At 39.4% G+C, this 13429-nt stretch overlaps 1 protein-coding gene across 4 annotated transcripts in view; it reads right to left on the bottom strand.

Annotated features, from left to right (window-relative positions):
• Positions 1–475: 475 nt before the first annotated feature.
• Positions 476–13429, bottom strand: part of LCLAT1 (lysocardiolipin acyltransferase 1) — a 223291-nt gene continuing 210337 nt past the window's right edge. For 2 of the 4 annotated variants that reach the window (XM_010384430.2, XM_030921701.1), the window contains exon 6: positions 476–4552. In XM_010384430.2, coding sequence (XP_010382732.1) covers positions 4050–4552 — 503 coding nt within the window. In that variant the 3' untranslated portion in view covers positions 476–4049. The remainder of the gene's footprint in view (positions 4553–13429) is intronic. The other 2 variants (XM_030921698.1, XM_030921700.1) reach the window with 1 other exon arrangement.

The raw sequence follows: 13429 nt of genomic DNA, 5'->3' as shown, positions 1-13429 counted from the left end.
CATGTGTTTGTTTGCTAAACACATTTTTATACATTTGTCAGATTTGGGTCCAAGATTTGCTTTCATAGTTATATACTCCCCAACGTGAGGTCAGGGACCGGGGCACAGAGTCCCATTTATCTTAGCTAAGAGTTGGTGATGCTGATATTTATGTAAGATCCCACATTTGTGGAACAACCAAATTGTTCTCAATAGCAAGGCTGTGCTAAGAGATGGAGGAAAAGCAAGTTCTGATGACATTCGTTGAGTCCTGAAGTCAATTGTGGTGCCTGGACTTTTTCAGTTATGGAAGTAGTACATTATTTTCTTGATTAGGCCACTTTTCTTGATATCTGTGGGAAAAAAAAGAGACCTATCTGGCCAGCTTTTTCCTTAACACTAGACACTGCAATGCAAGGCATTGCGGGGAAAAAAAGTAGCACCTTCACCTGCAGTTACTTGTCGTTCCTGCAAAAACAGAATGTAACACGCATGCAAACTATTTAATTCACTCCTTTATTCTGGGATGTGGATTACAGATACCACAACTCACAAATACACCGTCAGACATCGACAACTAAGGCCATTCTGTGAGTTATTTTTAAAACTTGGTGTTTTGCACATAATGATCTTAAAAAAAAATGAATTACCAAAACCAAGATCCTCTTCTGAAATGAAAATTTAATGTAGGTACAGGATAACTTTAGGGCTATAACTAATCTGAAGCTTATCAGGTAGCAAAACCATTTTCGTTTTCTACAGCATAAATAACAGCTCTAAGGCAACCACTACCTCAGCATGAAGCTCACTTCTCCACATTAGAGTAGTGTTTACCTGCTACAGTGACCAGTGTTTAGAGACCATTTCCCTTTCAGTAGCAAAGAGAGACTTTACCTAAGAAACAGACTACATACTACAGAATCCTTGGAACAAGAAAAAGAAAGGGAGCTGTAACTAAGGCACTGAAAGCACATTATTTGTATAAAGAAATGTAAACAATTTAACACCAACAGGCTCCCTCCATTGGAGTCTTTATTGTAAATGCACACAGGGCATCATAGTCAGGGCTAGAGTTTGAAGTCTGGGTGAAACAAATGTTTCTGCAGAGTTCAGAGTCTTGGCTGCCAATATATGATTTCTAACATGGTGCTGTTGAATTAAGTAATTTCAAAGTGACTCAAGTGGAAGCTGTTATTTCCCTTGAATCTGAGTTTTAATAGCATTAACAAACAAGGATTTTATAGGAGTACTAAAATTACGGGCTCTTTTTAACATTTATTTGCATCTTTTATCAAGTTCTTCTAATGAATTTTAGGATTATTTTGGCTTATTTCATCAAGGAAGTTTGGTATAAGAACTTGTTACCTAATGAGTGCCCTTCCTTGTGAGTTCATATTCTAAGTAGCATGGTTCACGTCATAAATAAACCACACTTGCTTTAACACCGTTCAGAATGGTACATTTAACAATTGGACATATAGCACTGTAAACAATTCAAAGTCCACTGAGCTTACCTTGAAAGAACTGAAAGTGCGTACGTAGGAACTTGTCCTGCTGCAGACAAGCAGCTGCTCTGGCTCTGGTGTGGTGAGGTGGGCAGGTGTGGAAGGGAGAATTCCTGAGGCCAGTCACAATTATTGAAGCTAAATTAATTTCTTCCTGACACTTTAGTATAAATTCTAAGTAGTTCTAAGTTCTAAACCATTAACTGTATATTTCTTTAATTTTTTTAATTCAAAGAAGAAAAGACTTTCACACAGATGAATGTATAGGAAAACATATAATGACAATTTTCAAGAGCCTTATTGCAAAAAAAAAAAAAAAAAAAGAAAAAGAAAAAAGGACAATTATTTTTGGAGTTACTATCTCTAATTCTTAAAAAGCAAGTACAGTGTCTATATCCCTAAGTTTTAGTGCTATACAGCACTAAATGTATTTTATGAATTTGGGGTAGGTAAAGTTTGTATTTTATCTTAAACATGTTTTCTATGATGAAAAGGAACAAAACTGTAAAAAATGAGATTTTCCCTTCTAAAGGTTTCAAAGCATTAGAGGGCACGCAATGAAATGTTGTTACACCTTGAACAATGAGCCTCTTGAGTTTGTAGGAAGGGCAGACGGGCTCCATTACCAGCAACTTTGGGGTAGAAAGCACCGCTCTCCTCTTACCCAGCAAAAATGCAATCCTGATTATAAAACTATTTGTGCTCCTAAATACAACCAAAGGAAATCTTAGAGAAACATGAATTAGAAACCTCTTTTATTAAGGGGAAACAACCAAAAAGGTGCTTTAAAAAAAAAAAAAGAAAGAAAACAAGCCATAAAACCATGAAGTTAAAGAGCTGGGTCTGGAGCAGATGTGCATAATAACTAGCTGCTCCCAGCAGGATCAGAAACAGCTTTGGGGGAGCTGCGGAATAAGAGTTGGTGTGTTTCAGAAGAGGCACCAGTTAATACTCTTCCAATAAAAATGATGTGTGCAACAGTGTTCAGCCTCGACCAGTGCTTTCTCACAGAATCCGCTTGGTAAGTTCAGTTCACAATGTGTTTACCTTTCATGGCAATGCATGATGCAATTATTGGGTAGGTCACTGTCAAGCAAAAATGAGATGTAATTAAAGAGAAGGCATTCATGCCCAAAGAGTACATAAAGCAGTTAGTAGCTTCTGAGGCTGGTTCAGTGCAGAAGTAAAACTGACAGGTTTGCTAACAGCTAAAGACTTTTAATTGCCTCATATTTTCTGCTGCTCTGACCAGCATCCCTCTTACATGACAAAAAAAAAAAAAAAAAAAAAAGTGTGCAGCTCCAACAAAGTGAAAATGACAACAACACTTTTCTTCTGCCTCAGAAGGAGACTGGTGCTTGGTGTGTTGGATTTTCCACTGACTCCAAATGACAAGAATATTTGGGCAAACAACTGGTCAAAAGGGGGTTTAAATATTACTATTGAAAAAGGAAGGCTAAAACTAAAAAGAAAGGTCACTTGCTATCATTATAAAGGATTAATTTTTGTGTTTTCATTTTGGTTTTAAGGTAAAATTTGTCAAGGCTACAAGGGGTTGAATAATTTAGGATAAACCATTACCGCCCTGTCTGCAAGCCATTTGTTGTTTTAATGGTAGATGTTAGATACCCACACAAATGTAGAAAAAACAACTTTCCTTTTTTGGTAGGTTGTAAAGAAATACTTCAAAAGACGGTTTCTGACTGGAATAACAGAATGTTCTAAGTGTTCCTTTAAAAAAGTATGTGACTTCATGTATACCATTTTTAACAAAAAAAGCTACACCTGCCAAAATGTTGTAAGGAAACCAGCACTAAGCATGCAATACTGAGTGTGAGAAAGGAACTTAAACTGTATTACTTCCTATCTTTTAAAATTCAAACTAAAGTTTCAAAGTGGAGAGCCTGTGGTTGCTCCCTGAGTCCAGGTTTTATCTTCCATGAGAGAAAAGGGCACAGGTGGTTTTCTGACGTCTTGGTCAGCACACGATGTTATGAATAATGAAGGGCTTCCTGTCAAAACGCATGATCAGTTTCACGACAAGGGGGTTCCGTTTTCTGATCTTAAGGATGAGATGGATTTGGTGCAGGAAGAAGTGTGCCAAGGGAGGGAGCCTGGGCACCACCTGCCTTAGTACCTGGAGGAACAGCACTCACCTCAGTGAGGTGACCTGGGCAGTCCAGTAACAGCATGTGATCCGGGCCATTGCTGATGAATTCCAGATCTGCCTCTGGTATGGTGAGTCTGTTAGGATTGGGCCTTTAAGAAAAATGTGTGTGTTCCTTGTCTGCTAAAAGTCTGATGATTGTTTAATAATATTCTGGCCCAAGTTATTTCACCCCGATCACTCCCTGCTATGTACACGGTATCGAAATTACATTCAGAGATTAAAAAAAAAATTGTAGCAATATTTTTCCCACAAAACTAAGTGCAAAATATCTTTAACAAATAATGATGGCAGTAAGAAATATTCGACATAGTCATGCAAAAATGCATCTGAGCTTACAAAGGTTTAGAACATTTCCAAAATATGCCCTAGGTTTTTACATGGTAAACCTTATAATCTTACTCATTTTTCTTTGAATTTAAATGTGGCTGTTTGTGTAAAAGTCGGTAACATGCAAGTTCTATGATCTCCAGTCCACCAAATATTCTCTCTTGCAGCACAAAGATTACAATGGTGATTATAAAATACCACCGAACAAGACCGTACAAATATATGAGTAGGCACATTGCAGGGCTGAACAGGGTCCAATATAGTATAGAGAGCAATTTGACCACAAAGACCCTGAGTTCAGACTTGCAAGGTGGAATGACACTCTGTCCAGTAAAATAAAAATTCTTCTCCCCTTGATAGAAGGAACGCAGCCTCTCTTCTTTCTCTTCCCACCGTTTGTGGCACCAGAGTTGAAGGTCCTCCTTGGATGTGGGGAGGGTGTCTACTGGATACCGGTGGACGTGAAAGTGGATTTCCCTGGGAAAGTCTCCTTGGAGGAGGTGCTTCTCTGATTGAGGAATGTTGTGAGGATACGCCACAGTGATATCATGTATAGCATCAAGGTTCTTACCTAGGTTTTGAAAAGATAAAAACATAGATTAAGCAGTGCTCAATTTGGGTGATAATGCTGATTCACACTGCAGGGCAGCACCAGAAACCGAAAAATCAGAACAGTGTGAACCACAATGAACAAACAAAGGTTAGAGATACTGGTGTTCCTGGACACCTAGGGTCAATATTTACCAGTCATCTTTAGTTTTATTGCCTGCTTGCTAATTACCACAACAATCTTTAGAAAGAAAATATCTTCATTTGTAGAAACAATAATCTGCCATTCTGAAACCATTAAGCACATTAACTCAAATTTGAGATGGGAATTAAACATTACAGGGCTAGCTCCTTAAACACCAACAGAATTCGGTTTTGATACCTCCTATTAATATACCTATCTCTCCAAATAAAAGTAGACTTTCTCACCTTTAACCCAATGTTACCATGATAGCTACTGAAAAGAAAAACTTAAAATCAGACTTAGGTAGTGAGAAACATGTGAAAAGTTCCATATACTTTTTTATTTTTAAAAACATCAACTTGAGCCACAGGGGCACACACCTGTAGCCCAGGTACTCGGGAGGCTGAGGTGGGAGAATCCCTATTGCCCAGGAGTTCAGCCTGGGTAATATAGTGAGACTCAGTCTTTAAGAATAAATAGATAAATAAACTTGAACTCCAAGTAAGATCCTGATCCTGTATCCTGTCATCCTGAATTTAACTTAAGGGGTTAAGTGTTTTCACTTATGTGTTTTCAGCAGTCACAGGCCAGATTGCTAGACGCTGGAGATAGACAGTCAAGTAAGACATGGTCCTAAACCTCACTCAAGATGTTCTCAACATAACTGGGGAAGCAGGCATGCATAAAGGCCTAAATAGACCTTATGGGAACACATAAGGGGTTAGTAAAGGAGAGTAATGAGGTGGGGTAGTGGCAGAACAAATGTTTCAGCAGAAAAGCACAGTGGGGGATGGGAACACTAAAAGGCAGCAGCCATGTGTTCCAGGCCCTCATGTTATCATTCTTCAGAATTTAAACTCAATTCTGTAGGTAGCAGAGAAGGATCTTAAATGGTGGAGAACTACTTAAGGATTTCAGACAGAAGGGACCCATATGTTTCATTTTAGCAAAGATTACTCTCTGGGGGCAGTGACCAGAATGGTTTAGAGAGGACCAGAGGTAAAAGAGAGAGTAGTTTGATGGCTGTTACAGTACAGCAGGCAAGAAATGAAGAGGAGGTAGGGGCCAAAAAAGACATGTCCAAAAAAGTTACAAGGAAGAACTGATGTGATACTGTACAGTGGTCAACTGGATGTGGGAGAATGGGGAGGAGGAGCAGGGAGGAGTGAATCTAGGTTTGTTTCTGGCTCAGGGTACCGAGTAGATGGTGGGGCCATAGAGATTAGAAATGTAGGTGGAGTGTTGGACCTGTAAGGGACCTTGAGGATCACTTAATCCAATTCTTTATATGAGGCTGAGAAGTTTGGTATTTTGCCCAAGGGCACACGGCTTGTTGGTGTGGAGTCTCTAAATGTTACTTTCTTCTGAACCATGTTACCTTCAGTGAGAAACTTTTGATGAGGACTTTGATTACTTACAGAACCATATGATGCAGACAAAACTAATCTGTGCTGATAGAAATCAGAACAGTCAGTGGGAAACAATGAGAAGGGAGCATAAGGAAATTTTCTGGGTGACACACTCTAGATTCAGGTGTGGATTACATGATGTTTACCTATGTCAGAATAATCAGATTGTACACTTAAGACATGCACATTTCACGTTTTACATTTTACCTCAATAGCAGTAATAAAGATATGAAGCAATTGCCCCATATTTACCCTTTCCACTGAACGGGTTAGGTTATATTCGCTTTTTAAAAAATGATTCTTCAAGCTTTCTGCAAATGTTTCTCAGTCTTCATTACTCTGTGATTTACTTTAGGGTAAGAACCAGGCTTCAGTTTGGTTTCATAACTGAATTATAAAATAATCAGCACTCAATGAGAGCTACTTTATAAATGAAAAAGCCTACATCAACAGGCTTAGACTCAAAGTGGAAAGGAGAGCCCTTCAGGAGTGCTGTATATTGTTCGTAGCGGGTAGAGGAAGTGCAAATGAAAGGCTCATTGAAGAAAGCTTCAGTGGAGCTGTATTTGAAGACAGACTAGGCCAGACCTGCTTGGCTCCAAAGAAGAGAACTGGGGGCTGGGTACGGTGACTCACACCTATAATCCCAGCACTTTGGGAGGCCAAGGTGGGTGGATCACCTGAGGTCAGGAGTTTGAGACCAGCCTAACCAACATGGTGAAACCCCATCTCTACTAAAAATACAAAAATTAGCTGGGCATGATGGCGCATGCCTGTAATCCCAGCTACTTGGGAGGCTGAGGCAGGAGAATTGCTTAAACCTGGGAGGCAGAGGTTGCAGTGAGTTACGATCATGCCACTGCACTCCAGCCTGGGCAACAAGAGTGAAACTCCGTCTCAAAAAAAAAAGAACTGGGCCAGCAGTCAGAAGCCCATGGGAAAAGCTTTGTGACTTAGCTATCAAGAGGTGATTTATTTACCATTTGAGAAAGGGCTGGCTGACCACTTGCCTTGTATGCTACAGTGGGAATTTACATGCTGAAAGGTGGGCCGTCCGATCAAGCATCCAAAAAAGACCCTATTCCATCGCTGATAGACTATGATACATTCCATAAGATGTTAATATGTCTCACCTGTTAACTCACTTGCATTAAAAAACCAAGCAATCTTTCGTCTGTATTACTTCATGAGAGATGAAGCTTTTCCTTGACTAGACAGTACAAGCTAGTTTAATATTTTAGAGCACTCTCTATCTGCAGACCTCAGAGGCCATTCATTTCTGCCCATCAACCGTGACCATAATCCTTGTTTTAGTTGCCTTACCTCAATGCCACTCACCCTTTTCTTTCTCTCACATGGAGGTAAATAAGATGTCTTTGCCTCCTGTAACTTGTCATGCCAATTAGCCAGATTCAGAACTATGTTCACATTTCATTTACTTTCAAAACTCCTCTGGAATCAATACTTCTGCTTCTACCTTCTGCCCAAATACTTCTCTCCTCAATCAGGATTATAGGTCTTCATCAATATCACCTTTCACAATAGCCTTGACCAATCTCCTTTCCCCACGTAGCTCCATCTACCTTTCTACTCAGTCATTCTACATGACTGTCACAGTCAATCTTAAAATCTTAGGAACAGCTCATTCATGTGGCCCAGCCTTTCTCATACAGGTGGTTCCTAATGCTTACGGATCAAATACAGTCATGTGTTTCTACAGATAGGTATTAAAATGGTGAGAAAATGCCCCTTTCTTTCTTCCTTCTTCTTGACGATCTACAGTAAAGGTGTGTGTGTGTACCACATGTGTCTGTGGGATTATAAGGTTCAGTATAGAAATGGCAAGTTTTGAGATGGCAAGTTTGATGGCACCACTGAGAAATTTTCCTTGATGAAAGATTTTAGATTCATGGCAGCACCGAGTGTGGAGGGCTGTGGATACAGACTGCCTGGGATCCTGGCTCTGCCTCTTGCTGAGTTACTCAATCTCTCTATGGCTTACTTAGTTCCTATATCTATAGATTACCTAAGAAGGTTGTTGTGAGGCTTAAATAGCAAATTCTCAATAAAGGTTGTTTACTAGGCTGTACTCTTTTCCTCTAACTTTAGCTCCTGGAGTCCACTGATACCAACATAGTATGTGGGGGGAAATTACATTTCAATACTGTTCCCATACCACTGTCAACAGCACTATTTGCCTGGGCCCTGAGAATGCCAGTTAGAGACCTCCTAATTTAACTTTTCTATTCAACACAAATATTCTAACGAATATTTCACAAAATTGCCAAAAATACTCCCTCTGCCTCAAATATTCAGCCTTTTTTCCTGAAGTATTTCATCTCAAATCCCTTCAATGTCTAGTTCAAATGCCAAGGGTTCTAAGAAGGAGCTTGTTCAAGTACCAAGGCCCAAAGTGGCCTTGCCTCCTGTGAATGCTTAAAGCACATGCACTGATAACCTCATTTGGGTACCTGGTTGCCATCCTGTGCCCTTACTAGATGCTCAAGTACATTAAGGGCAAGGACCATGTCTTTGCTTTTTTAGACTTAGTAACTAGCACAGTGCCCTCCACTAAAAAGGTTCTAGAAATGAGTAATTGACCAATATTTGTATGGTCTGCTATCTTCTCATCTAGAAATATAGAAGACAATTATAATGCTCTCTCCATTGAGTTGTGTTGACAATTTGGTGAGCTAATGTACGGTGAGCTCTTTGGATAATACTTGCCACATAGTAAGTTCTTGGATGGTAGCACCTACTACAATTTCTATGACTTGTTCCATGGTATGTTTTTTTTTCAACTTGGGTTCTACAAAGTCTTGGTTCTGAAAGAATTATAACAATCTTGTGAAGGGGGGGAAAGGGTTCACTTTACAAAAAGGTAACATTCCAAAAGTTTTTAAAAATTGCTTGTTTAAAATCTATAAGTTTGGAATGATATTATAATTTAATTAAAATGCCATCTATATTATAAGCAAGTAAAGAGTAACGCTGTAATGTTAGAAACTAAAAAAGACAAAGTGATTAAGGGAACTAGGTGTGGAGAGAAGGAAGACAGCTTATACCTTGACACTCATTTCTCTGAGCAGTGCTGGCAGCCTAGGCTTTCCTTAAGCATCATAGAGACTCGAAAATGTGTTAACTCCAAAAGCAAGAGAGGAGGAAATGGAGAATGGCTTTTATACATGGAGAGAGAGAGTTGACTATCTTGACACTTTTAATATATATATATATATATTCGTGTATGTATATAGCGACAGGGGTCTTGCTCTGTCACTCAGAGTGGTCTTGAACTCAAGTGATCCTCCCACTTCATTCTCCCAAAGTCCTAGGATTATAGATGTGAGCCACCACGTCTGGCCTGTCTTGATAATTTTAAAGCTTTATATTAAGTAAATGTCTCCAAACACAAAAGCCACAAAGCCACATGTAACTCTGTACTTCTTGACTAGAAGAGCCAAATTCTGTAGAAGAAGAACTGATTTCTCATATCCTATCACGACCTTCTGGCACCATGGCCTCTGGCACAGGGAGCCAGTACCAACAGACAACTAAGCTTCCCCGTATAGGGAACAGGTAAAAGAGGGTAGCATGGCCTTGGGGCTTGGTTCATATGAAAGTGACAATAATGAAATTGATAGTCAAAAGTTGAGATGTGCCTCTTTCATTTACCATTTATAACTGGGCTAAAATACTGTAATATATAAGAAAAAAATGTTCCTGCAGTTACAAAGGATTTATACTGCCTTTAAATCTTTTGGTATGAAAACAACAGACATTTAAAAAAGGCAAATTAAGGTGGCTGCCACCAGTAAAAGCCATTTTTAAAAGATTTCATTGCTTTTTAGATGCTTTAAATTATTTTTTATTTTTATTTTGAGACGGAGTTTCACTCTTGTCGCCAGCTCACTGCAACCTCCACTCCTGGGTTCGAGTGATTCTCCTGCCTCAGCCTCCTGAGTAGCTGAGACTACAGGCGTACACCACCATGCTCAGCTAATTTCTGTATTTTTAGTAGAGATAGGGTTTCACCATGTTGGCCAGGCTGGTCTCAAACTCCTGACCTTAGGTGATTAGCCCACCTAGGCCTCCCAAAGTGTTGGGATTACAGGCGTGAGCCACCGCGTGTGGCCAGATGGTTTAAATTATAAATCTAGATGCTGTCTATTCTGTCATCTGCCTATATGGGGTTTAGAAAATGGGTTCTGTTTCAGACACTGTGACTATTGGAAAGTTTAATATTTTAATATTTTATAAAGCCAGCACTGTGTTAGAATAACCACACTCACTGGGGCCCATAGTTGTTTATTCCCTGGAAGAATGAAGCACTTGCTTAATATTTCAAATCTTAATTTTTAGTCTCAGAGTGAGGAAATCTTGAGTACTTTATTCATGTTTAAGTAACAGAAGCTTAAAGGCTATGACTGAATTTTACGAATGTAATATCCAGCATGAAGTGTCTCTAAGCACATCAAGCTGAGCCCATGACTATTACAAGAGTCCCAGCTCACTGAGAATGGGAGGGAGCCCAAATCCTTACACATCTGTATGTTTAAAACAAAAGAATGGAAAGAGGTTTTGTAGTCTCTACATGCACAGTACAGTGAAGAAATCCAGGTTTGTTCATGCCTATGTATCGGATCCAATTATACAGTCCAATGACAGATTAACACATTTTAAAAAAATTATTATTATACTTGAAGTTCTAGGGTACATGTGCATAACGTGCAGGTTTGTTACATATGTATACTTGTGCCATGTTGGTGTGCTGCACCCATCAACTCGTCAGCACCCATCAATTCATCATTTATATCAGGTATAGCTCCCAATGCAATCCCTCCTCCCTCCCCCCTCCCCATGATAGGCCCCGGTGTGTGATGTTCCCCTTCCCGAGTTCAAGTGATCTCATTGTTCAGTTCCCACCTATGAGTGAGAACATGCGGTGTTTGGTTTTCTCTTCTTGTGATAGTTTGCTAAGAATGATGGTTTCCAGCTGCATCCATGTCCCTACAAAGGATGTAAACTCATCCTTTTTTATGGCTGCATAGTATTCCATGGTGTATATGTGCCACATTTTCTTAATCCAGTCTGTCACAGATGGACATTTGGGTTGATTCCAAGTCTTTGCTATTGTGAATAGTGCCGCAATAAACATACGTGTGCATGTGTCTTTATAGCAGCATGATTTGTAATCCTTTGGGTATATACCCAGTAGTGGGATGGCTGGGTCATATGATACATCTAGTTCTAGATCCTTGAGGAATTGCCATACTGTTTTCCATAATGGTTGAACTAGTTTACAATCCCACCAACAGTGTAAAAGTGTTCCTATTTCTCCACATCCTCTCCAACACCTGTTGTTTCCTGACTTTTTAATGATTGCCATTCTAACTGGTGTGAGATGGTATCTCATTGTGGTTTTGATTTGCATTTCTCTGATGGCCAGTGATGATGAGCATTTTTTCATGTGTCTGTTGGCTGTATGAATGTCTTCTTTTGAGAAATGTCTGTTCATATCCTTTGCCCACTTTTTGATGGGGTTGTTTGTTTTATTCTTGTAAATTTGTTTGAGTTCTTTGTAGGTTCTGGATATCAGCCCTTTGTCAGATGAGTAGATTGCAAAAATTTTTTCCCATTCTGTAGGTTGCCTGTTCACTCTGATGGTAGTTTCTTTTGCTGTGCAGAAGCTCTTTAGTTTAATTAGATCCCATTTGTCAATTTTGGCTTTTGCTGCCGTTGCTTTTGGTGTTTTAGACATGAAGTCCTTGCCCATGCCTATGTCCTGAATGGTACTACCTAGGTTTTCTTCTAGGGTTTTTATGGTATTAGGTCTAACATTTAAGTCTCTAATCCATCTTGAATTAATTTTCATATAAGGAGTAAGGAAAGGATCCAGTTTCAGCTTTCTACTTATGGCTAGCCACTTTTCCCAGCACCATTTATTAAATAGGGAATCCTTTCCCCATTTCTTGTTTCTCTCAGGTTTGTCAAAGATCAGATGGCTGTAGATGTGTCGTATTATTTCTGAGGACTCTGTTCTGTTCCATTGGTCTATATCTCTGTTTTGGTACCAGTACCATGCTGTTTTGGTTACTGTAGCCTTGTAGTATAGTTTGAAGTCAGGTAGCGTGATGCCTCCAGCTTTGTCCTTTTGACTTAGGATTGTTTTGGCAATGCGGGCTCTTTTTTGGTTCCATATGAACTTTAAAGCAGTTTTTTCCAATTCTGTGAAGAAACTCATTGGTAGCTTGATGGGGATGGCATTGAATCTATAAATAACCTTGGGCAGTATGGCCATTTTCACGATATTGATTCTTCCTATCCATGAGCATGGTATGTTCTTCCACTTGTTTGTGTCCTCTTTGATTTCACTGAGCAGTGGTTTGTAGTTCTCCTTGAAGAGGTCCTTTCCATCCCTTGTAAGTTGGATTCCTAGGCATTTTATTCTCTTTGAAGCAATTGTGAATGGAAGTTCATTCATGATTTGGCTCTCTGTTTGTCTGTTACTGGTGTATAAGAATGCTTGTGATTTTTGCACATTAATTTTGTATCCTGAGACTTTGCTGAAGTTGCTTATCAGCTTAAGGAGATTTTGGGCTGAGACGATGGGGTTTTCTAAATACACAATCATGTCATCTGCAAACAGGGACAATTTTACTTCTTCTTTTCCTAACTGAATACCCTTTATTTCTTTCTCTTGCCTGATTGCCCTAGCCAGAACTTCCAACACTATGTTGAATAGGAGTGGTGAGAGAGGGCATCCCTGTCTTGTGCCAGTTTTCAAAGGGAATTTTTCCAGTTTTTGCCCATTCAGTATGATATTGGCTGTGGGTTTGTCATAAATAGCTCTTATTATTTTGAGGTACGTTCCATCAATACTGAATTTATTGAGCGTTTTTAGCATGAAGGGCTGTTGAATTTTGTCAAAAGCCTTTTCTGCATCTATTGAGATAATCATGTGGTTCTTGTCTTTGGTTCTGTTTATATGCTGGATTACGTTTATTGATTTGCGAATGTTGAACCAGCCTTGCATCCCAGGGATGAAGCCCACTTGATCATGGTGGATAAGCTTTTTGATGTGCTGCTGAATCTGGTTTGCCAGTATTTTATTGAGGATTTTTGCATCGATGTTCATCAGGGATATTGGTCTAAAATTCTCTTTTTTTGTTGTGTCTCTGCCAGGCTTTGGTATCAGGAAGATGTTGGCCTCATAAAATGAGTTAGGGAGGATTCCCTCTTTTTCTATTGATTGGAATAGTTTCAGAAGGAATGGTACCAGCTCCTCCTTGTACCTCTGGTAGAATTC

This window comes from Rhinopithecus roxellana, chromosome 17 (genome assembly GCF_007565055.1).
Source record: "Rhinopithecus roxellana isolate Shanxi Qingling chromosome 17, ASM756505v1, whole genome shotgun sequence".
Classification (NCBI taxonomy): Eukaryota; Metazoa; Chordata; class Mammalia; order Primates; family Cercopithecidae; genus Rhinopithecus; species Rhinopithecus roxellana.
The sequence above is the reverse complement of the archived record's forward strand: the minus strand, read 5'-3'. Positions and strand labels throughout refer to the sequence as shown.